This window comes from Acinonyx jubatus, chromosome C1, assembly GCF_027475565.1.
Source record: "Acinonyx jubatus isolate Ajub_Pintada_27869175 chromosome C1, VMU_Ajub_asm_v1.0, whole genome shotgun sequence".
Classification (NCBI taxonomy): domain Eukaryota; kingdom Metazoa; phylum Chordata; class Mammalia; order Carnivora; family Felidae; genus Acinonyx; species Acinonyx jubatus.
In genome coordinates, this window is record NC_069381.1 from 52163945 (window position 1) to 52191775 (window position 27831).

Here is a 27831-nt window from a genome sequence, read left to right on the forward strand (position 1 = left end):
TATCATATAGAGAAGTAGCAAGGGTAGGTGGGTTAGGACCAGATCACACACACTCTATGTCCCAGGCTAAGAATTAAGGCTGTATTCTCTCCAGCAGTGCCTCTCACACTGTAATGTTCAATGAAATCACCTGGGATCTTCTTGTTAAATGCACATTCTGATCCAGCAGGTCTGAGGTGGGCCCAAGAGCCCTCATTTGTAATAAGCTTGAAAGATGCTGATGTTACTGGTCCCAGAACCACACTTTGAGTAGCAAGACGGTAGGCTCCAGCAGGAAATTGCCATTGGAGCAGGGGATGTAGATGGGGGGAGGGGGGTCGGAGTGGAATGATAGACAGTTACCTGTGGCACCTCCTCTAAGTTGTGGCCAGCAATTTTAAAGACTTATAGACCTACGGTGTTTTATTTGGTCTGATTTCTAGAACTTTTCTCTATATGCCCCACCCCTCCTCTCAGATGCCACGATGTCTTGCCTTAAGTGTTTTCAACTACACTTTTCCTTTCTTTCTATACAGAGCAAGGCTAAAGAGCTGCCACTCTCTGCTGTACGTTTTATGGAAGAATTGGGGGAATGTGCCTTTGGAAAGATCTATAAGGGCCATCTCTATCTCCCAGGCATGGACCATGCTCAATTGGTTGCTATAAAGACCTTGAAAGACTATAACAACCCCCAGCAATGGACAGAATTTCAACAGGAAGCCTCCCTGATGGCCGAACTACACCACCCCAATATCGTCTGCCTTCTAGGTGCTGTCACTCAGGAACAGCCTGTGTGTATGCTTTTTGAGTATATGAATCAGGGGGATCTCCATGAGTTCCTTATCATGCGCTCCCCACATTCTGATGTCGGCTGTAGCAGTGACGAAGACGGGACCGTAAAATCCAGCCTGGATCATGGAGATTTTCTGCACATAGCAATTCAGATTGCAGCCGGCATGGAGTACCTGTCTAGTCACTTCTTTGTCCATAAGGACCTTGCGGCTCGCAATATTTTAATCGGAGAGCAACTTCATGTAAAGATTTCAGACCTTGGGCTTTCCAGAGAAATCTACTCTGCCGATTACTACAGGGTGCAGAGTAAGTCTTTGCTGCCCATTCGCTGGATGCCCCCTGAAGCCATCATGTATGGCAAATTCTCTTCTGATTCAGATATCTGGTCCTTCGGGGTTGTCTTGTGGGAGATCTTCAGTTTTGGACTGCAACCGTATTATGGATTTAGTAACCAGGAAGTGATCGAAATGGTAAGGAAACGACAGCTGTTACCATGCTCCGAAGATTGCCCGCCCAGAATGTACAGCCTCATGACAGAGTGCTGGAATGAGATTCCTTCCAGGAGACCAAGATTTAAAGATATCCATGTCCGGCTTCGGTCCTGGGAGGGACTGTCAAGTCACACCAGCTCCACTACTCCTTCAGGGGGAAATGCTACCACGCAGACAACCTCCCTTAGCGCCAGCCCAGTGAGTAATCTCAGTAACCCCAGATATCCCAATTATATGTTCCCGAGCCAGGGTATTACACCACAGGGCCAGATTGCTGGTTTCATTGGCCCACCAATACCTCAGAACCAGCGATTTATCCCCATCAATGGATACCCAATACCTCCTGGCTATGCGGCATTTCCAGCTACCCACTACCAACCGACAGGCCCTCCCAGAGTGATTCAGCATTGCCCGCCTCCCAAGAGTCGGTCCCCGAGCAGTGCCAGTGGGTCGACTAGCACTGGTCATGTGACCAGCTTGCCCTCTTCAGGATCTAATCAGGAAGCAAACATTCCCTTACTACCACACATGTCGATTCCAAATCATCCCAGTGGAATGGGTATCACCGTTTTTGGCAACAAGTCTCAAAAACCCTACAAAATAGACTCAAAGCAACCGTCTTTGCTAGGAGACTCCAATATTCACGGACACACCGAATCTATGATTTCTGCAGAACTGTAAAATGCATGACTTTTGTAAATGTGGTATACAGGAAAAACTAGAAAGCCGTAGAAAAGATTTAAATTCAAATGTTTTTATTAAAGTAAGGTTCTCACTTAGCAGACATTGCAACAAGTATCTTCTGTGAAGTTTAACTGTGTCTTACCAAGCAGGGCAGACAACCAGCCAGAAAAAGAAAACATTGTGGGATTAACACTCCATCAGGGGTACACGACATGGCATTGGGATTGGTACGTCTGGTTTCACGTACTAAAAACTGCAAACCAGTGAAGAAGAAAAGAATCTCGTGATTAAATGGCAAACCAAAAAGGAAAGTCAAATGGTGCTTTGTGTATTTGCCTCCGTTCGCCATGACTGGTCTCTCCCCAAAATGTATATACCGTAGCATTTGTCTACCTGCTGTCTTATCTTCAGGACAAATGTTCAGGAATTGTGTTGATTCAATTTAGACTCTATGCATTCTTGTATGAAAATGATCAGGATCAATGAGGAAACTGTAGGCAAAATTTGAAATCCCAGATGGAAACGAGCCATAAGACAAGTGTAAGATCCCCTGAGGCCATCTACACAGTGGGGCTTCTTTGGGAAGGTACAGAATGTGCCTCTTTGTGAATCTCCTCTGCTGATCACGAAGGCCTTCTCCACATTATCGTTTTCCACAGTGTGTTTACACGAGCCCTTGAAATAATATAGGGCGTCAGACCATAAGAAGGCTAGACGTGGATGCTGGAATTGATTGTTGGTTGATAGTTCACTCCATTGCATTAGAAATGAGGAACCAAAGGAAGCACAGTCAGGAAAATGGTCCCTTGGCCTAGATCAGCACCCCTGGGAGAGGAACAAGGTTTCCCATGGGGCAGCCTCACGGGAGCTTCCCTGGAACAATAGGATTGAAGAATAGAAGTATGGCTGCAGACCAGCACATTAGTGCTTACAACCTCCTGAATATGAATCTTCCTAGGTGTAGGGGGCCCATCATCAATGGACTCTGGGGAAGTAGGAAACTCTATGACACCAATACCTAGTTAAAGTTTCTCTCACCTTTATTTTTTTTCTGATCTGGAAATGTTCATAGATTTTATTCCAGCACCAGGAGTTACGACCATTTATTCATAGCATTAGTTGGAATCCAAAGACTATGAATTCTATTTTGTAAAACATTACAGTATTTTTTTTAACACAGGTACTGAATTCTCATTTCAAAGATAACCATGAATTGAAATTTTGAAGCTGGTGAATAGAAGAAACATAATCATTTTTGCCTTAGGAGGGAGGCATCAAATGTGCATTTCATGCCACTTACCTACTAGCCATCTTTTGCCAAGTTTAGAATTCTTATGGGTTTCAAGTTCTATATAGAAAGGAATGTTATGTTAGATTTTTCTCTTGTTAAAAAATAACTCCTTTATTCTAAGAACAATGTCTCAAGGTCTCATTTTTTTAATCATTACTATTTTACAACTAAAGAGACTTACAAAGAGACTTTACAGGATATAAAGTAATTCCTGGAAATGATATCTGATGAGGAGAATGTAAAGCACATTGATGTTTCAATTTTGTAAAAAGAAAAAAAATGCAATTAGGATGAGAAATCAAGGAAATCTGTTTACCAAATGTGTTGCAATTTTCCCAAACACTGAATCTTCAAACAATGAACATGGACTTATCGGTACTGTGAACTCAAAGAATTGGCTATATCCAGTTTTGTTGAAAGATAAATTAAGAAATATTTTTGTGGCATAAGTAAGCTGGTTCAAGAGCTACATTTCTTAACTTTAGGTAGAGGAGAATATTTGGATCCTTTTGTTGCTATGCAACTGTTTAATGATGAAGATTCAAACCACAATTTTGTATATCATACGACAATCAATTGTTTTCCAAGGATATTTATTATTTTAAGTAAACATGATTTCAGTGAATCTGAGTTTTTCTAGGAGTCCCTTAAAGGGAAATTAGCATTCCGTGAGCCAGTAAAATACGTACTCTGGAAAAACATTACTATGGTAAAAAGTAAATTCAAGTTAGTTTTTTATAAAGAACTATAACATTTATTTTAAACATTTTATACTTACTGAAGTCATTAAGGTGAGCAAACCAAATTTCAAAACCACTTGTAATAATGTATTTTGTGATAGCACTGTGATACTACATAACACAGTCCCTTTTGTATTAAAATGGTATTTTTTTCACAAACTGAAAAATGTCCTTCGCTTTGTTGACAATGTTTTGTAAGATGACTTTATTTTCAGATCTTTTTCTTTTTTTTCCTTTTTTTTTTTTTTTTGCACAAAACTATGTTTATGGTTTGTATCACAGAAGTGAAAATATATCTCTGCATTTTTATATCCGGTCTGTTTCTTTGTTTCCTTTGTTTCTTTTTAACTCGATATAGATTTCCTTCAAATATATCATGGCAATATTCAGATATCTTGCCCTCCCATATCTTTTCTTATTTTCACTGCATGCATTTAATCACTGTATTACTTAATGTTTGATCTGTTATTATGGGCATTTCAAGTAGACAAGCATGGATGTAATGACAAAAAGGCTATTTTATATTGAGGATATGTGCATTTGTATTTCACACACCAGCGATGATATTAAACACTGATTACTTTATGCTGCTGTTTATTAAAAATGTTTACCATATAATATTATTTCCTGAATATTGCTATCCTGGAGGTATTTGGGGATTTTAATATTATATCTCTAATTATTGACATTTCATAGAAAAAGGAATCATAATTCTTATTTACTATAATTCCTATTTCATTGAAATGATTTTTTTTTAAGTAGGCTTTTAAAATAGATTTGGGCATTCTTTTGCCACTGACCACAGGTGGAAGGGAAAAGATCCCAATGATTTCATGACCATATACTATCCAACTATATATGGCAAGCTTTTAGTTTTTAAAATCAAAATAATATATTGAATAATTACTTTACAACCAAATGGAATGTAAAAATTGGTTTTCAAAGTTGCATCCTTTTCTGCCTTGTTTCCGTGTGAACTTAGACATCAAAAATCATGTCTTCAAACTCTGAAGAAGAAAAAGCTGTGTACATCTTATCATGTTCAACTTAGATTCCAATCATACTGATAAAATAAAAAGAAATGTGGCCATTTAATTGTCACAGCTTATCTTTATGACCTTCTTTGCCCAAAAGAAAGAGTTCCCCATCTGGCAATTAATACACACTGTCAAAGAAAATGAGTATCATTATGAAAGTTCAAAAAACTTGTCCATTCTGCTCTTTAATACAGAAGGGAATACAATAAAACCTTCAGGGCCTTATCCATCTGTTTTAGGAACAGTTCTTGTCACCACCTCAGCGATCAAACTCAATAAAGCAGTCACCTCTCATGGCAGTGAGATGGATGTCAGGTTGGGTTTCTCCCTCTCATGTGAATTCTTCAGTCTGCCCTTCACTCCTATTTCCTTCTGTCTCTCCAGGCTCTTCCCCTCCCACCATCCCCAATCCCTTCAGCTCTGTGATTTGGGCCTTACCCTAATCACCAACATCTGCAAATTTGCAACACCACCTCAGATAATGCCTACTACAAACCACTAACTACTGATTAAAGGGAGCTCTATTATCTACCTATCCCAGTGGTTCAAAGATGATTACCTATCCCAGTGGTTCACAGAGTGTGGTCCTCAGACTAGCAGACCTTGGAACTTGTCAGAAATGCAAATTCTCAGGCCCCTCTTTGAAGCCCTGAATCCAAAATTCTGGGGATGGAACCCAGCAGTTTGTGTTTTAACAAGCTCTCCTATGATCTAAACATTGAGGTGGCGAGTGGCGGGGTGGTGGGGGTGTGTGTGGTCATTACATCCTTAGAAATGTATGTGTAAGCATTTAATAACACATTTGCCACTTTGGTTCCCCTTAAAGAAAATCAAGTTTTAGTGAAAAATTAAGCAGTAAAATCCTTTTGCTTTAACCATTTGACAATTGGTTATATGCTTTGTAGCTGTTGTCTTGGATAGAGAACTAATAGCCCCAGCCTTTGACAAGACTACCTTGTCTAGCTCCCTCGAGACCCCTATTCCTGGGTAGTAATCAAAAGCTTTTTCCTTCATGTGGACAAGCTCAAAAGACTTGGTCTCTTAGTGTACTTTCTCTGACTCCTTGCAGCGATGATTAACACAACTAAAAGCGCTCTCCTCTGTGTTGCAACTTCACACAGTCCGGGTCAGGGATAGGCTGCTCTTTCTTGGGAGGAAGAAAGATCTGGCTCCTAGAAAGCATCAGGCAGAAGCAGCTGCAGAGGCTCCCCTCTCCCCTGAACTTCCTGTGACAACTTGACCCACTTGGCTGGATGCAGTCACCTGTGGCGCATTCCACTGTGTTCTTTTGCCAGTTGCAGCCCATCGGACCTCGCTGGCTGGCTGTGTTTCTGTGCTCCCCACAGCCTGTAGAGACTGAAAGCTCTGAAGGAGGACAATAAGGAGCCACGGGAGGTGCTAGGGGTGAAGCTCATACTCTTAATTTATATAGCATTTTTTTAGGGCAATAGTTTAAAAGCTAAGGAGAAAATGCTAGTTTAGAAGAGAAGGAACAAGGGATCACATGCCTAAGAGGAACTTGTTTGCAGCCAAAATACGACTGCACCTGAAGTTTGTTACCATAAATGCCAAGAGTACTAAGGAGTCTGTTAACTCGGAGGAAGGAGAGACTTACAAACCATCAGAGTTCTCAAGGTCATTGTAATCCCCTAGGAAATTAGGCGGGGAAGATTTAAAAAAATGGAGACATACAGGGAGAAAGTCTGCTGACATATTTATGACTAGCTGAATCATATGCGCCTATGAAATGCATATTCACAAACGAGTACTATAACATTTGCTGACAAGGCCTGACATGGTGCATAGTCTCACCAAAGTGACCAGGTTAGTAAATATTCTTATCTGGGAATGGTAAAGTTGGGAGAAAGTCCCCTCTTTAAGATTAGATAGGACATCCCTTACACTTTGAAAAAGGCCAGTATCCTGACATGCTGAATAAAGATAATTCAGGGAATGTTCCACTTGAAGGAGAGTGGTTCTCAATATCAGTCTTTGTTGGACATGTGCTCTTGACCAAAATCCACATCCCATGCAAAACAACAGAACTTGCTGCCCACGATCATAAATTAGTGCTAAAGCTCTCCCTGACCTTAGAGGCATGTGAATTTTGCAGCAGAAATAGGGAGAGGTCAGGCTTCATCCTACACCAAGTGGTCCTTGACCAATGCAATCCTTGGACAGAGAAACGGTCATTTCATCTGTCATCCAGGCCTATTCTAATACAATTCCCTGAAAGGTTTCTTTTGAGTCTACACCCATTAAGATCACTTACTTGAAGGAGACTGAAACACCCCAATTGCGTGATCTAGATGTTAACTAAGAATCAACCTAGGAAGACTAAAACTAATAATCAGGCAAAATGACAGTACTTATTTGTACTTCCCAAATTCACTCTGGAAACAGAGTGTATTCATTGTATTGGTCAGCTTGGCTGCAGTCATACCTCCAAAATCTCAGGGACTTGCATTATGTTTACTTCTCATTTCCATCAGTCAGCAGAGGTAGGTCTGGGGCTGCAGCCCTGCTCCCAGGTCTTGGAAGGACCAGCTGTTCTTATGGCCTGGGGAAAAAAAAAAAAAGAGCAAGGGGCAGAACTGAAATATGGGCACTTGAAAACGTTCTGCTTGGACATGCTGTATGCCACGTCCTTTTCTCATATTCTCCGGGTCAACACAAACTCTGCAGATGAACCCAACTGTAGGACATGGATGTATCTCACCCTGCTGAGAGGCAGTGCAGCCATACCCTCACAGTCACAGGTAGGGATATAGAATCTCCTTGCAGGGAAGGGGGCAAGTAGTTGGGAACAAGAACACAATCTCCACTCAGCTGAAGCCCTGGGTGAATGAAAAAGCAAACCCACAGCACCAGCACCCTTCTCTCCTCTTGCATTCATGCCAAATGTCACTAATAGATGCTTTTCCAGCAGACTCAGAGTTAGCCTTAAAATTTTCAACATACTGCCCTGGATAACCTACTAATCAATCAGAAATGGCAACAGAGATGAAACTTACTAGCCATCTCTGCATTAGAGCAATAGTTGTCAAAGCAGCTTATCAAAATTAGGGAGATTCTGAAAATTATAACCTCAGAACCATTCAAGAATGTACCAGAAAAGCTACCTTAAAATCTCTTATAGGGGCACCTGGGTGGCTTAGTTGGTTAAGTGTCTGACTTTGGCTCAGGTCATGATCCCATAGTTTGTGGGTTTGAGCCCCACATCAGGCTCTGTGCTGACAGCTCAGAGCCTGGAGCCTGCTTCAGATTCTGTGTCTCCCTCCCTCTCTCTGCCCCTCCCCCACTCGTTCTCTCTCTCTCTCTCTCTCTCTCTTTCTCTCTTTCACTCTCTCTCAAAAAAAATAATAAACAATGAAAAAATCTCCTATAAATTCCTCAGATATAGCATAAAACACTATCCTTAGCCCTCCTTCATGGGTCCCGAATAAAGAGACTGGGAGAATACAGCGCATACTTTTTAAGTGTTCCTGCAAATGATCTGGATAACCTTGAGTAAGTAAGGGAATGTCAATTTCCTTATCAGTAAAATATTGTAAATGTAGCATAGAGGTTAGGAGTAAAGGTTCTGATGTCATACTGCCTGAGCTTAAATCTCTCTTTCACCCCTTGGTAACCATGCAAATTGAGACAAGTTTCTGAACTGATATTTATTCATCTGTGAAAGTATCTGCTTCCTAGGATTGAAGCTAATTAACCTAAATGAGTTAATTTATGTAAGCTGCAGAGAAGTGCACCTGACACAAAGTTATCAAAAAATAAAGTCTAGATAATTTTATAATTTTTCTAGGGTATCTGTCTTTCAGACTTGCTACAAGCATTTAATGAGAATGTATTTAAATACTTTAAGAATTGTCTGGCACATAGTAGATGCCCAGAAAGTGGTAACGTTGCTATTATTCAATGTGTTTTAAACAACTTTTATAAAGAGATACATTATTTTCTAATGTGATAAGATATTTAGAGCTCAAAGTATTCCACCTAATTATTCATGCGCATGCTATAATGTAGAACACCCAGGATTAGTGCCAATGAGGTGGGGTGGGCTTAGCCCTTCAATAATTTCCATCGTTTCCCCTCAAACCGGCCCTAATAAACATACACTAAGTAAAAACAGCTTCGAGACATATCCCTAGACCATCCCTATACCATATGTCATCCCTCATACCCCCAAGCTGATTGCCACCTCAAAGCTTCTCCCGTGTTGAAATTCTGGAATCATCCCTGGGGCCAACTAAGAGCACCATGAAGAGGTATATTAAACCAATATATGTGAAGGAAGCCCAGAATAATTACATCTTTTAAGCAGTTCCCTACCCCTATACACACACACACACACACGCACACACACACACTTAGTCACAGTTGTATTAGATAATATTATATGTGGTATCTCTCAACAATTGGTGTTCTCATGTGGAGAATGAAATAAAGGGAGACCCGATCCTCCTAAAACATTTGAGCATATGTAAAGTGCTGCATTCCTTCATTATAGACCCAAATCCCCTCCTAATGGAATTCTGGACACTATGTTTTAGAACTTGGATTATGGGGTTTGGGCACCAGCCTGCCAGGGAAAACAAGTTGGGTTCCTTTAAACACCAAGTTCCAAAACAAGTAAACAGCTGTTATCAAGTTGTCGACGTAATTCCCACCCTGAAAATGTCCTCGATGCCCTGGGTAGGGTGACCTAGCTGTGCCAGTTTGCCAGGAATTATCCCTGTTTTAGCACTGAAAGTCCTTTTTCCCAAGAGAACCCCTATGCCCAGGCAAACCTGGCCTTTTGGTCATCCTTTCTGAAGCAAAGAATATAAAATCAAAGCCAGCATGTATTGGTTCTGAGCTCCTCTCTGTTAGGTAGACACAAATTCAGATATGAATAGTGATCAAGGGGCCCCTGAATCTTGGGTACCTTATGGGGAGAGAGACTAAATTATTCTATAATTAACGCAGTTCTGAAATTTGAAAGGGCCTGCAACTTCCAACTTTACAAAGGGGAACGAAGCATTTCTTTGAGCTTAGACGTTTATAAGCTAAAATAAAATTTTTAAATGAGAAATTTTAGGAATTTAAGTCGCTGAACTATGCTGCCCACCTCTTTCTTCCTGTTTGATCTTTGAAGATTAGCATTCAGTATTTTTCATGACATTTATATTGGGGAAGGAATATAAGATTATTAAAAGCAGAGAAACTCAATATTGGGAACGCACATCAAAAGGTCTTCAAGACAAAGAAGGGATCATATGATTTGAAACCAGAGTTACTAGAAGCATGTGCGCTGCAGTTCATTTTCTAGTTAACAGCGTAACATACGTCAAAATATGATTTAAACCACTTCTCACAGCTGAGCTGACATTTGGCAATCCTCAGCCTTTTTTTGTTCTTGAGGATGGGGGTTCAAATCCAAACGAGGTTAACACTTTGTACTGGGACATATTCCTGGTGGATGAGGAAAGCAGTTTTTTAGTTTCCGTAAAATGAAAACATCTGTTGGCCAAGTCCTGAGGGAAAGATTTGTTTTTAAAAAGAGGGGGAGGGGACACTTGGCTGTTAAAGCCGAAGGTGGCCTCAGTAACTTTGCAAATGTTAAATAATTACATTGCTCACCGCTTTGCTCACCTAGGATGTGAAAGTTTGTATATGAGCCTTGGTTCGGTTTTCATTTTTCAGATACCACACCCATTTTATCCCCTAGCCCTCTAAAGCCATATGTTAATGTCTATCAACTGGTTTCAAGTTCTTTTTACACTAAATCAGGGTAAACCCAACTCAGTAAGTGACTGACCTTTTGCCACATAACTTGTCTTGGTCAGTAACTGTACGCTCTGGATAAGTTGTATTAGTTAGCCATTACTGTGTAACAAAATACCACAGGCTTAATATTTGAAAACAATGCCCATTTATTAGCCCACAGTCCTGTTGGTCCGATCTGGGCATGGCATGATGGAATCCCTGTTCAGGGTCTCACAAAGTGTTAGCCAAGTTGAATTCTGATCTGGAGTTCAGGTTCTCTTCCAAGGTCATGTGTTTGTGGCAGAATTCAGTAGCTTCTGGTTGTAGTACTGAAGCCCTTGTTCTCTTACTGGATGTTAGCCAGAGGCCACTGTCAGCTTCTAGAGGCTGCCCACATTCCTTGCCACATAGCTCCCTTAATTTTCAAAAGTAGCAAAAGGGAATCTCCCTCACAATGACTCCTTCTCACGCTTTCAGTTACTGATTTCAGGAAGAGTCCAGTCTCTTTTAAGGGCTCACCTGATTAGGTCAGGCTCACCATTCTTAAAATCAACTACACCATTTAACTTAATTGCAAGAGTAAAATACATCATATTCATAGTCCTAAGGAGTATGCAGTGGGTGGAGATCTTGAAGGTCATCTTAGAATTCTGCCAACCATAAGAAATGTAATGCAACTTTTCTCCTTCCAATCCTCTAGGCCTACTTTCAAGGGGAAAGACTGAAAGACAAAGCCAAAAAAAAAAAAAAAAGTGTATAGTAGGACTTAATAAAATCTATTGTCCACTTAAATTTTCAAAAGTAATAATTTAATGTAAAAATAATTATTTTGTAGTTCGTACACTTTTTTTTTTTTTTTTTTTTTTTTTTTTTTTTTTTTTTTGCAGCTGCATGCAGAGTGCTACATATTTGTAAGTTCCAGGAATTAAGGCTCAGTCAGTTAAGGGACCAACTCTTGGTTTTGGCTCAGGTCACGATCTCACAGTTCTTGGGATAGAGCCCTGTGTCTGGGTCCACGCTCACAGCATAGAGCCTGCTTGGGGTTCTCTTTCTCCCTCTCTCTCTACCCCCCTCTTTCTTTCTCTCTTTCTCAAAATAAATAAACATTTAAAAAAGTTACAGAAGTCAGACTGAGTTCTTAATGAATTTATAATCTAAAAGAAAAGACAGAGTACACATTTAGCTAGTAGATTTATATTGGGCCTTTATTACATACCAGACATTATTTTATTATATAGCAATTGTCCAGCTTTCTTGGGTTTACATTTTAGTGGAGGAAAACTCAGAAAGCAAACAAGTAGAAATTCAGCTGGAAAATTGCTTAACTGACTGAGCCACCCAGGTGCCCCAAAAGTAGCAATAATTTTTGAAAGAAGCCCAGAGAGCTCACTTGGTAGAACATGAAACATTTGTGAGGCAGGGTAGCCTAGTGGTCAAAAGCATGGACTCCAGAGCTAGATACCCTGGGGTTGCGTCCTGGCTGCTGCATTCCAGCTGTGTGACTGTGTATCTCCCTCATCGATAAAAATTGGAATCAAAATAGTACCTACCTTACAGAGTCGTTTCTGAGGATGAAGTGAATTACCATGAAACACGTAGAACCCTGTGCCCAGCCCACGGTCAGCATAGGTGTTGACTATCACTCTACCCCAGCCAGTGACTGAGCGCTCAGCAGGCATTAACTGCTTTCAACCCTCACAATGATTCTGAGAAGTAGCTATTACTGGCTGGATACTACAGGTGAAGAAATGCAGGTACAGGGAGGGAGGCTAACTTTTTCAAGGCTATGCCGCTACTAAAACATAGGTATCTTGGGATACAACCCAGGTCTGTCTCGACAGCACACATTATTTACCCAGACTTACTAATAAACTTAGACAGTGGAGGGGCGCCTGGGTGGCTCATTCAGTTGGGTGTCTAACTCTTGATTTCTGCTCAAGTCATGATCTCATGGTTCATGACTCTCTGGCCATCCCCCACTTGAGTGCGCACGCGCTCTCTTTCTCTCTGTCTCTCTGTCTCTCTCTCTCAAAATAAATCAATAGACCTAAACAAAAAGACAGTGGAAGGACTACAGATGGGATTTATTTTCCTGATTGTGTTGGTTTATCTAAAATACAAACACCCACAACAATACATCTGATGAACAAGGCAGAAAAGAACATGGCTTAGGAGAAGTGGCAAGGACATAACATCAGTGCTATCATGTATGGGGAAATTTTATTAAAACATATGCTATAATAAATGGAAGGTGAGTCTATACAGAGAAAAATATTTTCAGATGGACCTCTACTTAGAAGTTTGCAATTTTAAGAGACTCAGATATTTGTACAGCTGATGTTACTAGTTTCCAGCTCCTGCTGCTATTAATGCGAGACCAAACCTAGCCAGTCGCTACCCACATGCTCAATGCTTGCACACGTATGCACACACATCACACTCCTACCCCTTACCAAAGCCCCAGTTCTGCTTATCAGCTCAGGAGCCTCTGTAACCAGAGCTTGTCTCCCATCCACACAGGAGCTAAGGGAATTATAACAACACAGGATGATGGACAGCCAGCAAGTACAACTGTGATCCCTTTTACTTAGTACCTCCAAATCCAATAGGGCCAAGCCTCCAGAGGCCGACTGGCAGGAAGCTCTGTATTTCTTAGCATTTTCATTCCCAAAACAGTTCCAGGAGTTCTAACCTGTTTGTCCTTTGAGGCCCACTGGTTGCGGACCCTTCTAAGTACCTATGCCTTCCTCTTGGTGCCCTGGGGATTGCGTTTACAATCTATGTCCTGCCTGCAGCTCTCTAGCCCCTCTGCTCCGTGGGCTCCTGCTGTCACTGATTCTTCTGCTCCATTGTCTACTTTGTCTCTATACTGCCAACTTGAACCTGCTATGTTCCCATGGGGCTAGACAAACTCCCCTAAATCACCCACCGCCCACCCCCCCATCTTTGCAAACCCCTTCTTCTGCTTACATCTGGTCCTGTCATGAAAGGGTCACTCTCCTGCCCACCCCACCCCCCAATTTTTTATCTGCTAAGTTCAATTCAATCAGCAGAAAGTGTTGTCCCCCTGAGCCAGGTGCTTGGTGCTGGGAATTCAGTGATGAATAAACAGGTCTCCACGCCCTTAGGAATTTACATTCTGTGAGGAAGAAAAAGCCAGGAATAGATCATTTCAAAATAATGTGGTAACAATCCACAAAGATGTGCCCAGGTTAAATGAGAACATAACCCATCATGGTGGTTTAGGAAGAGTCTGAGAAGGAATTGATGTCTTTCAGCAATCTGTAAGAGCTGGTTAGCCAGATAAAGAAGAGGAAGAAAGTCCAGGTAGAGAGCCTAGGCAAGGTGATACAGGGAAAAGACAAGCAGTTCAGTGCTGCTGTTTCAAATATGAAGCAGAATGGGCATCAATAAAGGAAAGGTCAATAGGAAAAATATCATGGAAGTTTTGTAGTGCCATGTTAAGAAGCTTGGATTTAATTCTATAGTGCATGGTCTCTTAAGCTTTTTACATCACAGGTGATTATTAAAATTAATGAATTCCCTGACCCTGTTCTACAAAAAAAAAAAAAAAAAAAGCCTATGTGCACACACATACAGATATACAGGCAAATACAAGGTGGCCCACAATTACAGCCCCCAGATCTATACCCTTCGAAGTCAATCCACATTTAAAACCCCAAAAATGGAGGTAGGCAGGGTAAGCTGGGGTGGTGAAGGGAATCTTTTGCAGTATTTTAAACAGAGAATTACATGATCACATGTTAGTTTTACATACATTACTGTGAGGTATCATGACACACAAGTCTGGAGGCAGAGAGTATAGTATAAAGATGCTCTGTGTTCTAGCAAGAATAACAAGGCTGTGAACTTGGGTACTGGTAATAAGGCTCGAGAAGAAGCTAGAAAAGCAGCGGGTCTGGTTGAGTACTTGAAGGTGAGTCATGAGGAAGAGAAGTCAGAGGGGAACTTCAGATTTCCAGCTTGAGAAACTGGATGAACAAAATGGAATAGGAGGCTAGTGAAGAGGAGGAAAGGTATTTAGTTCATTTTTGGACATTTTGAATCTGAAATGTCTTTGAAACAGCTGGCTGAGAACCAGGCAATTGAGTACACGATGCTGAAGTCCCAAGGAGAAATCAAGGCTAGTAATATCAACTTTAGGGGTCATATGAGAATCTACCAACTTGATTTTCATTGCATTGAAGTTACCCATATAAATACCAATTTCTAAAAATTCAGAACAAAGAATGTTTTAATTTTACCTTTTCCTTTTACCTTAACATAATTTTCCCTAGAACAAAATTGTAAAGAAAAGACAAAGGATTATGCAATTACTATCACAGTGTTCCCCTACAGGGTCAAAGGAGCCACAGAACCACCATATCATCAAGAAATCTAGCTAAACCCTCAAATTGGGTATACTCTCTTCTCACTAAAATATCCTGTCTTCACTTTCACTCTACATTCACAGTTCTATAAGGTCCAAGTTAAAATCTATTGGATATAAAAGGTAGCCAAAAAAGTTCGATCTTAGATCCTACTTGATATTTTAATAGGAAAAATTCTTTTATAGTCAGTTTTATGTAACAGAATAAAATCATTTTATTGTGCTACAATGTTAGTAAAATTAATACATTGTTGGGAATCTGTAAGCTATCATACCTGAACATGAAATTGACCATGGGAGCCTTCTAAATTGTCTTCCCCACAATCCATTCTCCACACAAAGCAGCCAGAGAAATTTTGTAAATGGAAATCAGAGCATGACTCTCTTTGGCTTAAACCATTGAATGGATCCCCATGGCTATTCAAATAAAACCCAAACCTCCCACCATGTAGGGAGGGCCCCACCCTAATTATATCTCCCTCTAGTCTCTCTAGCCCTCCCTGGTTCCTTTTTTAAGCCTAGCTTTTCCCTGACTATAACTACTGTGTTTTCATCTTCCTGGAAGTATCTGCCCTCAGTTGCATAAAGCTGGATCCTTTTCATCTTATCTTTCAGGTATCATCTCAAAAACCACTCCTGACAGAGGCCTTCCTTGACCACCATATCTAACCCTTAACTACCTACTGCACTCTCTGTCACATTACTCTTTTACTGTCTAGCCAGCACCTACTGCGATCTGAAATTATGATTTTTGTTTTGTATACTTGTTTTGTTTTTGTGTACTTTATTGTACCCTGGAGCCATAAAGCATAAAGGAGACATAAAGGCAGTCACTTCATTTGAATTGTTTTCATGGCACATAAGAAGTCCTTAATGTTTGTGGAATGCATGAACTAATTTAACTGATAGCCAGTTTCTGTAAAATTAGCTAAATAACTAGCTAACCAAAAGGTACTCTGAACAATGATGTCAACTTCTGTAGTCGGCACTGTCAAGCGAGCACCTTTCAGTAGCTCACAGTCTGCTGTAGAAGACGACAGGCAGTTGTGATCCAGTGTGATAAATGCTAACGAGGAGGTAAACACAGGGTCTCTAGGATCACAAAAGAAAGATTCCATGAGGGCGAAGTTAAATCTGAATGACGAGTGAAGGAAAAGTGGTGGGGGAAAAGGGTGGAAGGAATGTGGTAAATGTCTAGAGAAGGCAAAGTAGTGCAAAACCCTGTGGCACAAGATGGGAACCTGATACATTTGAAATACTTCCCTGTTCCCGGGGCATCCTCCCAAGGTAACTGTCGGGTTTGAAGACAGTAATATTTGTAACGTATTATGAATGATAGCTTGCCATATACCTTATGATTAATAAGCTCAGACTTGTATGTAGTGATTACTTATTACCAGACAGTTTCTGATATTCAAAGAAGAGTGAAAGCATTTCAGAGAAGGACTGCGAGTGAACGCTTCTGAAAGATCCTGGGACTTTACCCCACCCTCTACACTAATTGGGTACAGTCCACCTTGGTGGACTGAGTTGGCGTGGGGGGCGGGGGTTGTTGTCTTGACAACAGATCTCATTGGCCTGTCAAAGTGAAACTGTTGGACGATTGGCTGCGAAGCTTTCCAGAGGCCTGCCCCGGTCGCTGATTGGATAAGGGGCAGCCAAACTCCCCCACTCCTTTCCCGCAGGGTTCTGTTGCTTGGCAACCGATTTGCGACCTCCTGCGAAGCGGGCACCCAGTTACACCTGTGAAACGTAAACTACCCGACTAACGAGGGCCCCACGCTGCCCTGCGCTTACACCTCTCCCGCTCGCCGCCCGCACGGACGACACGGGTTGTGCCAGGTGCTCATCCAAGTTTGCCTTGAGACCAGGCTGTGGGCTGGCACGGCAGTCACACACCGCAGTTGAGCACGTGCCCGGTTTCCTTCTTGAAGTCAGAGGAGAAAGAAAGTCACTGTTCTATGTCCAATTTAGAGCCACTTCTGTTGGGAGGACACAGCGTTCTGGGGCTCTAGAAAACAAGATTTATGTCGGAGTGGGACAGTGACCAGTAATCTCAGACATCTGTCTCAGAGTGCACCCTAGGAGTGTGGGGACAAGTGCCAGGCCCTTTGCTGCCTTATCATGCACCGCAGGGCTTACTTCTTGCTGGAAAGAGACTTCCAAGAGTTGAAGGAGAACAATTTTAAGGTAAGTACCGGGAACCTGGAGGGATGGGTTTCGTTGGGGTACAAATTTTTAAAAATCATTTTGATCCGTGTTTATTCTAGAAGGCATAATTTAGTTAAACCTAATTTGCCACTACAGCATTGTTATTTAATGAGTTGATTGCACTGTAACACTATAATAATAACAATTATTATTACTTCATAATAACAGTTCACAATATTGAGCATATTATGCTAAGTAATTTATGCGTATTTAAGCCCTGAATAGCAAGTAGTAATTAGTAGGTGCAGGGCTGTGGCTCATTAATTACAATATCATAAAATAAGTAGTGCTGGGGTGCCTGGGTGGCTCAGTTGGTTAAGTGTCTGAGTCTTGATTTTGGTTCAGGTCATGATCTCACTGTTCCGTGGGTTCGAGCGCCATATCTAGCTCTGCTCTGGCGGTGTGGAGCCTGCTTGAGATTCTCTCTCTCTTTCTCTCTCTGCCCCGCCCCTTCTAAGATAAATAAGTAAACTTTTCTTTTTAAGTAGTGTTTTGTTACCTAAGTCTTAGAAAGGTTCAGTAAATATTTGGCCCCAGGATTCTATCATAGGGTTTTCTGATTCCAAACCCCCTTGCTCTTAAGGCTTAAGTTCTACTAATCACTGTGTAGTGCACTTTTCACCAACTGCTATCATAATGCACGAGTGCCTTTCCTTTATAATTTTAACACAGAGGAAGGCTTTGCCCTGAGTGCCACCACAGTGAGGTCCATAGGTGCCACAGGCTGATGTATCACTTATGGTATGGAGAATTAAAAATGGAAGGGGGGGGGAGGGGGTACTTAAGAGAAAGAATGGAAAGAAAGCCACCTTAGAGGGAATGCACAGAGGGCTATCAACAGTTGCTCCAGGTGTAGTTCAGTGGTTTTTTTTCTGTTTCGACCCCCTGCTATAGAAGTGTTGTCTTTGCTTGCAGATGTTAGAACAATTATTGAGTCCAACAACAAACATCCCAGATGCACAAACCTAACATTTGATGTTGTTTCTGCTCTACCTGAACTTTGTAGTTCTCTCGTAAAAGAGAATTTGATGAAGGGAGAAGTGATATGTAAATATAAATAATGGAGAAAATGGAAATATTATAATGTTTATCCAGACTAGCATTTAACATACTTAATAATGATGTGGTTGCTCAGAAATGTTTGTCAACTATATTTAAGTATTCCTCAGCATAAGTGATAAAGTTTTCCATGAAATACATTCTTGTCCATCCATTGGGACAGTACCTCAAGTATATGAAAATTTTATTTTTATATACAAGCATAATTTTGGAATTGTGTTTTTCTTAATGAAAATTTTTTACTTCATTCCTTCAATAGAGCATCCATATAGTTTTTTAAAGCTCTGAAGAAATTCCTGCTTTCCAACTCTTTCCTTCTTTTCTATTTGAAACCTTAAATTACTATTGATTTATATAAGCCACACATCTCAGTCTTGACTTTGTAGTCCCGCTTGCAATTTCCATGCTTATGATTTATTTTAAATTTATTATTGTGTGTATTTCTTGGAATCTACCTTAACTTCTGTGTAATAAGACAATATCTAGCATCTCCCCAAATCAACAAATAAATAAATTTATCAGGAAAAGAAAAAGTGGAGTTTTTGGAGTTCATTGTAATTTGACATCTGATCTTCAAAGCTGTGATATTTAATCTTCCACTTTGCTTTGTTTTTTAAATTAAAGGGTATTACTGCCTTTCCTGTAAGTGAAGATCTGATGGAATGGGGAGCTAGTATTCAAGGTCTACAGAATACAGTTTGGCAAGGTTTGTGTTTTCAAAACTAATTTGCTTTTTAAAAGTCTTTATGCCATTATCAGCCTATTTTCTTTCATGTATATAATAAGGTTATAATATATAAATTCTCTAAATTTTAGAAGTATTCGCGTGTTATTTTTTCATTATGTGGCTTAATTTCTTGCCATTTGTCAACATAGATGGAAATTTTAGATTTGAATTTTTCCTTTTGCCAAATGTTAATGTTCTTACATTTTTAAGAAGCAGACACAGTAAAGTATATCAATTGGGAATATCATGTAAGCCTTCCATGAAATCAGAGAATAGCTATCAAAATTCCTACTTGCACAGAAATCCCACAATTATCTCTCACTTCTTTCCTCTGTGATTTTCCCCCCAAATTTTCACAAATCAAATTTTTAAGAAGACTGGGCCACTATAAACATTAATGACCATGCACTTTTTCTTTGTGGTTTAACAAGATAGATTTGTCTAGTGAAGCAGGGGAGAGAAACATTAAGTGGATAATTGTAAAAAAAATATATAATACGTGATAGTAATGGATTTTGAATGGAATGCTGAGGAGGCAGTGATTAGTTAATTTCACCTTGGAAAGTCAGGAGTGGCTTCTCAGGGAAGTGACACTTGAGTTGAATCCTTAAGAGCGGGTAAAAGTTTGTCAGGTTTAGAAGGAGAGGAAGGAAATTCAGTCTGAGTGAACAGCATGGCAAAAGCTTATCAACAAGAAATGGTTCTGGAACAGTGAGTTCAGTAAATATGAGCAATACAGTGCAGGAGGCAGGTGTTAAGGGATGGAGTCAGTGGGCAAAAAGGGTTGATGGGAAGCAGGCTGAAAACACAGTGGGATTAGATTGTGCAGAGTGTGTTATACTGTGTAGGGGAGTCTACATACCCTGTGATCCAATTTACTTATAAATAAAAATCCAGGGACCTTGAGGAGGCTAACGTGTAGAGAAACTTCAGGTTTCAGGTATTCATTGCCACATGACACTTCTGTAAAAATGTTTGTGTCTTTACCATAGGATTATTTTTCCAACTGACAATAAATTTTACATCGGAGTACAATTTGGTGCCTCCAGTTGTGAAATTCTTAACAATTCCTTTTCATCCAAATGGTAAGGACCAAATGAGATTTCTTCATTGGGGCTCTGTCCCTATTGTCCTTGTTCCTCATAAGTGTTTAAAAATGTTTCTTTTTAACAACTTTGTTATGGTTATATTAGTAAGCATGCTTATTGGGTAAAATATGCAAAGGCACGATAAAATTATCAACTTGAATCCTAACTCAGAGAGCTATTGCTCTCAACACTTAAATTTATTTTCTTTTTACTATGTATGTATTTTTTCTACATAGTTGAAATATTACATATGAAGTTTTTAAAATGACATGTTTATTTCTGCATTATTAGACGTTCTTCAAAGGTCATTTTTGATGACCAAATGATAAACTTAACTATTCTCGTATTGTTCAATATTCTCGTTGGGTCTAATTTTTTTATCATAAAAAATGATGCACTGACAAATTAACATTTTAGAAAGAAATTAGAATGCTGTTCAAGTTATATACAAAGTGCATTCCTGATATATCAAAAATCTAAAAGTTTTACATACTAAAAAGAAGAAAATCTAATAGAAATTTTTATCAGCTTGATGAGGAAGGCCTTTTCAAATATGATAAAACCTAGAATCCATGAAAAAAGCATGGTACATTAAACTATATAAACTTTTTAAAACTTCTCTATGTCCAACAATATTATAAACAGAGACAAAACACATGACTTTTGCAAACCAAGGGAAAATATTTGCAATGAGAACAGAATATCTACAACATATAAAGAGCACTTAAGAATCAATAAGAAAAATTAAAGCAATAGAAAAATGGGCAAAAGTTATAAACAAACACTTTATAGAAGAAACATAACAAAAATAAACACAAAAAGATGTTCAGCCACACTAGTAAGAAAGTAAATGCATATTAAAACAAAAATTATGATTCATTGCTTATGTTTACAAAATGTTAAAAATCTACACAATTTTAGTAGGGGTAGGCAAACATGGGCTCTCTGACATAATGATGACCTTAGTGTGACCTATGTGGGAAGCAGTTTGACAGTTTCTAATCAGCAATAAAGGACAAACAGCCCTAAATCCATGTAATACCATATTTATAAATGATTCCATAGAAATAGTAGCACAAGTGTGGAAGAGTATGTTTAATATTTAAAGATGTTTGTTCCCAATAACAATGTTGGAAACAGTAAAAAGGGAGATAAACACCAGTGTCCATTGATATTGGAATTTTTAAATAAAATATCTTACAGCTATATACATAACAAGGAAGATATATAAAAGCAAGACTTTTTGGTCATTGCTATATTCCAAGAATATTCACTACTTGGCATATATCTGGTGTTCAAATATTTTTAAATAAATATGTCCATTGACACCTGGATGGGTCAGTCGGTTAAGCATCCGACTCTTGATTTTGGCTCAAGTTATGATCTTGCACTTGTGAGATCAAACCTCACATCAGGCTCTGTGCTGACGGTGCGGAGCCTGCTTGGAATTCTGTCTCTCTCTGCCCCTCTCCTGCTCTCACCTGCAAGAGCTCTCTAAACAAACAAACATCAAATAAATAAATAAATAAATAAATAAATAAATAAGTAAGTAAGTCTGGAAATATGTTGATGATTCACTGTTAAATGGAAAAAAAAACACACTTCAAAGAATAACATGTAAGATATAATTCCATTTAATGAAAAAACAAAAACCATACACACACTCACATGCACACATGTGTGTGTATATTTGTATAGTCCAACTAGTAATAATTCTAAAGAGTGGCATTAGTAGGCAAGGGAGTTTTCATATTTTACTTTATATACTTTCATATAATTCTTTCCAAGTACATTATTACTTTGTAATTTAAAAAAATCCCTATTTTTAAGGGATAAAATTAAATTTATGGTACAAAATTCATTGTGTATGTTTTCTATTATTTGCTTAAAATAAACACAAATGAAGTTACTGGTTAAATATGGGGGGGCAGGTGGTCTTCTTAACTCATAGTTACAAACCTTCCATTTCCACAAAGTACAAAGAGCTTCTGTCTCAAGGAGAGAAAGTATAGAACATCTGTGATTGCTGGTCTTTCCCTCCGTCACTACTTGAGTGACTTCTCTGTTGGGGAAATAGGAGGAAAAATTGAACACGTGTGCCTCAGCACTTTTTCAACACTTTATTTCCAACCAGCCTTCCCAGAGAATGGGTGCCATCTCACTTTCTCCAGGCAAAAAACGGGAGGCCTTCAGTTTGGGTGTTAAGTCCAAATCAGGGGGGCTTTTTGTGGAGCTTGATTAAAGCCATTGATCATGCATTCTCCATATCGATCTAACCTACAGTAAAGTTGATGTTTCACAGTTAGGCCTGTTTCATTATGTATGAACTCAGGAGGAGCAGAGTATTATTTATTAGCCCCCAAACTCCAAAAGATGGCTGTATATAGTTCTAAGTGTTTAGATACATAAAGCCAAGTTGCCTTTCTGGATGCTATTTACACTTCCACCAGTAACTGTGTACAAAGTTCTCATTTTATCACTCTCCAATTCTGGGCATGGAAACTTCAGAGACTTTTTTTTTTTTTTTGCCAATTTTATAAAAATCTCACTTTTTTATTTTAATAAGCACTTCTTTGAATATTTGTGAGTTAAACATTTTTTCATGTCTGTTGATGGTATTTCTTATTTTGCAAATTGTCAGACTTGGCAATGTTTATTACATTGTCTTCGATGTGGCAAATATTTCCCTCTGTCACTAATTTTTAAATTTTGCTTATGCTGGCTCTTTTATATCTGGGATTTAAAATTTTTCATGTAATCATATCTATTAGTCTTGTCCTTTGAGATTTTTGTAATTATCTTTTAACTTTGATGACCCTTTCCCCAAACACAATCAAATCATCATTTTAATATTCTTTTAGTTATTCTGTAGTCTTATTTGTCATATTTAACTCTAGTCTTTCTTTAAAATACCGATTTAGTTAACTGAGGTGCCTGAGTGGCTCAGTTGGTTAAGCATCTGACTTTGGCTCAGGTCATAATCTCATGGTTCGCAAGTTTGAGCCCCACGTGGGGCCTGTGCTGACAGCTAGGAGCCTGGAGCCTGCTTTGGATTGTGTCTCCCTCTCTCTCTGCTTCTCTCCCCCCACCCCCACCCCGCCTCTCTCAAAAACAAACATTACAAAAAATTTTTTAACAAAATAAAATAAAATACTGATTTAGTTAATTAACAGTGTCAGGGGATATGCTAAGCTCTATGTATCTTTCCAATCTGTATATAACAGAACAAAGCTGGCAGAGAGGTTTTGCTGTCCTCATCATGCAGTATCATTTCTGGATGTAAGGCATTTACTCTGTGACCAGTGGGAAGGGGGGGAACCACAGAGGGCAAAACAGCTTCCTTCAGGAAATATGATGTAGAAGTTGCACACTTTCCTTCTGCTGATATCCCGCGATTACATCTTAGTTACATGGTCACATCTCGCTGGAGGAAAGGCTGGGGAAAATGCGGGCAACCATGTATTTATCTAAAATCACAGAGAGGGTTGGAGATGGGGGCAGGCATAGAGCTTCTTATCACAGAAGAAATGGAAGAAAGGAAGAGTAGATACCAGAGGACAATGAGTAGTCTGCACACTTGTTGATTATCGTTTCTTTTGCCGCTGACTCATAATTGCACTTTTAACATACAACAATTGTAACCCATAGTAGGATTTGTTTCTAAAGGCTCTTATCACATTGTTTAATCTCACATCCCACTCCAGGGTTATAATTATTATAGTTTTACAACACAATGTCAAATCCAACAGCTCTCTTTTCACCTTTTCACAATTTTCTTTTCACTTCTTAGCTTTTTATGGCAAGGTTTTTCTATTAGGGTACAAATGTTTCTCTTATTATTTACAAGAGTTTTTAATATGCTAATAAAACATACTTTATCTTTTAATTCTTTTCAGTGAAGATAGTTTCTTTCATTGTATCCCCCTTTCACACATTAGGAAAGTGAGACCTAGAGAGGTAAAGTTAAATTGCTCAAGGTCACAGAGCTGACAAAGCAGGGGAGTCAATGTTCAGATCTATGTGTATGCTTTTAACAGCTACACTATATCAACTGCCAGTCACATTCACTGAAAATACTTTTCTGCTTTCTCATTTGCTTTCTGATTTTGCCTGTGATATTTTGATGTTCATAAACTGTAAATAATAATTTTATTATATGTGTCAATATTAATGTATTATTTCAATACAGTAGACCAAAATTCTGGTCGGGCCTGTATAGATTTTTTGGACAACCCTGCTAAGTGGAATACAAGCTATACATTGAGCAGCATTCTATTTACCCTCCAGGTAAGAACAGAGTAATACAGTGTTCTCTTTAAATTTGTTTACAAGTTTATTTATTTATTTTGAGAAGTGGGGAGGGTCAGAGAGAGAGAGAATCCCAAGCAGGCTTCACACTGTCAGCTCAGAGCCCAATGTGGGGCTCGATCTCATGACCATGACCACTCTCAAAATCAAGAGTCAAATGCTTAACCGACCGAGCCTCCCAGGCACCCCTAATGCTGTCTTTAATACTTTGAACTCTCCCAGTTATTCAAAATATAAGGAATAAGATGTACAATGCATATTTAAATGTTTGAAGGATTTGAGTAAGCTTATGTAAATCAATAACATTTTTACACCAAGGTTATAAAGTGGGACTTACAAAGATTATTATTTTAAAGTGAAATTGATAGTTAGGTCCCTTTACAATGAGAGAATGCATATTTTATTTAAAAAAAGAACTGGATGGTTTCAATTCTAGAAATACAGTCTTAAGTTTTCTTTTGGCTTCTAACTTCACTTCATAATATTGGATGTGATCCTTCTTCATTCATGAATCTTGCCTTGCTCAGAGAGGTGAATCAAATGGCTAGAACTTAAAATGTTCAGCTTTATCAGCTTGGCTTCTGACAGTGCTAGCGACTTGCTCTTTTATAACTTTCATATCAAACCCAGGGAACAATTAAACCAGGGATTCCCCGCCCCCCCCCCCCCCCAGACTGATGCCTGTTTCTGGAATGCCCCCTTGCCTCTTGGATGCATCATCCTAAGAAGCATGCCTCAGTGTTGTGTTATTTCTGCCCCTCAATGAGCCTCCTTTCTCCTCTGGTGCTAAAATAAATTATTTCAGTGGCACTTGCTTTGACCACCTATAATCCAGCTCAGCGATGTCTTTTCCATGGACCTACTTATATCATTAATAATATCTGAAGATAAACTATTAAATGTTGATTATCTGGAATACTTAGAGAATAAAGTATTCTGGCTTAATTGAATTCTCTCCATCACACAGAATTATAACAGAAATTCTGTTTCTTATTTTTGGAAAAAAAATGTTCTGTGTAGTCATCTTAGTATATACTGAGAAAAATAATCTTTTTGAAGATTAAATGCTCAAGCTTATTCATTCATTCATTCATTCTACAAATATGTACTGAGCATCTACCTGTGTTAGGCCATGTTTGGGAAGAGATATTTGAGCAAACGCTGGAAAGAAGTAAGGGAGTGTGATACGCAGGTCTCTGGGATTGATCTTCTGGATTCCTTCAGAGTGAGTCACATTTCAATCTCTTCTACCCAAATTAGGATCTGCCTGAAGAATAGTAAAACCAAATGTTCCCAAAATGTAATGAGTGAGGGCAATCCAGAATGAAATGATAGAGAATTTGAATTGCAGACTAATTTAATAAAAGGAAGATTTAGGGCTCTGAGCTCAGGGTGCTTCGTCCTGCCACTTCACACCTTTGTGCCACTGGACAAATTTCTTCACTTCTAAATACCTGAAATTCTCCATCAGTAAAATGGGGCTGTTAGTAACTCCCTTGTATAACTTGTGAGGATTAAATAAATTAACACATGAACTTAGAATCGTGAGTGGTCCAAGAAAAGAACTCAATAAAAGCTAGTTAATATTATGATTGTTCTTACCTTTAACAAAGTGACAGCAAAGTACAGCCAAATATATCATGGAAAGCCAGTAGATGACACAGTTGTTTGTCTTTTTATTTTTCAGATAGATTTATAAAACAAACATGCTCACGTCACAGATCTGTAAGATAGTAGAAAGAAAAGAAAATCACTGATAGTCATAAAGAAAACCCCTAATCCTGCTGTTATTAACATATCCCTGTAATGTTTGCTCCTCTGCTTTTGTTTGTTTGTTTGTTTGAAATCTTTCAGTCCCACATTCACTACAGTGTCAAGCTCAGTTCTGTTGCCTGACAAACAACCCCCTTGTCCTCACACCTGGGCTTCATTCTCTCCCTGACGTACCATGCAGCCCCCTCGTATTATATCTTCATGCTTTTCTTCACTCACAGTGCGTGGTTCAGTTCAGGTTAAAAAGCATTTATAGAGCTCTCAATTCTAAAGTTACAAACTCAAGCAAGTCTTGGACCTTGAGAAGTGCCCAGTCTGGTTTCTGCCTGACAACCCAGTCTCTCCTTCCCTCTTGCTCGGTCTGTCTGGCAAGCGGCTGCTCCCATCAGCAGAGTCAGGGCAAATGAGTCCTCCTTTGGGATACCTTTCCTGACTTTCTTTCATAGGTAGAACTGATGGGTTTGGTGTTTGAGGAATTTCTTGTGTCCCCCACCCAGTAAGTAGTACTCTAAACAGATTTCTATCAGGGCACTGTAATACTGTAAAGCACATACTGTTTTCTTATCTGTCTTCTCCTGTTGGACTAGAAGCTCCTCGAGGTCAGGGAACAGGTCCAATTCATCTCTGATTCCCCAGTACCTACCCAGGACAATGCTGACAGTAGGTACTAAGTAACACAAATGGAAGAACGAACCTGAATTGTTGCGTTGTTTCAATTATGGTTTATATCTATAAATTACTGGACCTGTTTATTTTTCACTTAATATCTTATCTCAAGTAATTTTCATATTGCTGCAGTTAATATTTTAATAGCTATTTAATGGTCCTTTTGAGGTCAGCACTGCCCAGTAGAACTTTCTGCACTGACAGAAATGTCCAGTATCTGCACTGTCTTAATACGGTGGGCACTAGTCACATGGCTACTGAGAACTTGAAACGTGGCTGGTGTAACTGAGGAGGACTCAGTTTTTCACTTATTTTATTTAATTTAAATTTCAAAAGCCACATATGGCTAGTGCCTACTGTAATGGACAGTACATGGATAGGCCATCATTTCTGAATACTTCCCTTTAAATAACAGATGAGACCTACGTATAATTATCACATTGTTTTTCAAGGGAGTAGCATTTGAAATGTGTTTAAAATATTTTAAAGTCTAACTATACTACTCATTTCCTCCTAAAAATTTTTATAATCTCATAAAATGTTTTAAGAACACTTGTACTTCAATATATAGTGCAAAGGTAAATACCAACACCTATCCATAAAAGGAATTCCAAATTCATGGGCTTTAACTAATTGAAAATTATAAATTGTACCTACTGTTACAGTTGTTTACCAATGCTTCAGGTTTGTTTTGTACTTATCCTCTGGAAATATGCTTTATGTTCTTTCATACGATCACATGGCTAATTTAAAAGTTGGACCTTTATTTTTTTTTACTATTTTAACAAGGTGTCTCATTGATACATTTGAGTATATTCCAGTTCTTAAAAATCATTAAGTACATGTA

General features: G+C 39.1%; 2 protein-coding genes across 7 annotated transcripts in view; both read left to right on the plus strand.

Moving 5' to 3' along the window:
• The window catches only part of ROR1 (receptor tyrosine kinase like orphan receptor 1), a 466977-nt gene extending 461918 nt beyond the window's left edge, over positions 1-5059 (plus strand). For both annotated transcript variants that reach the window (XM_053214186.1, XM_027058998.2), the window contains one exon: positions 516-5059. In XM_053214186.1, coding sequence (XP_053070161.1) covers positions 516-1943 — 1428 coding nt within the window. In that variant the 3' untranslated portion in view covers positions 1944-5059. The remainder of the gene's footprint in view (positions 1-515) is intronic.
• Positions 5060-15934: 10875 nt separating this feature from the next.
• UBE2U (ubiquitin conjugating enzyme E2 U) overlaps positions 15935-27831 on the plus strand; it is a 62913-nt gene continuing 51016 nt past the window's right edge. The window contains exons 1-4 of one of the 5 annotated variants that reach the window (XM_027058994.2): positions 15935-17342; positions 19047-19128; positions 20142-20234; positions 24427-24524. In XM_027058994.2, coding sequence (XP_026914795.1) covers positions 17277-17342; positions 19047-19128; positions 20142-20234; positions 24427-24524 — 339 coding nt within the window. In that variant the 5' untranslated portion in view covers positions 15935-17276. Of the gene's footprint in view, positions 17343-19046; positions 19129-20141; positions 20235-24426; positions 24525-27831 lie in introns of those variants that run through there. The other 4 variants (XM_053214188.1, XR_008294926.1, XM_015081935.3 and 1 more) reach the window with 4 other exon arrangements.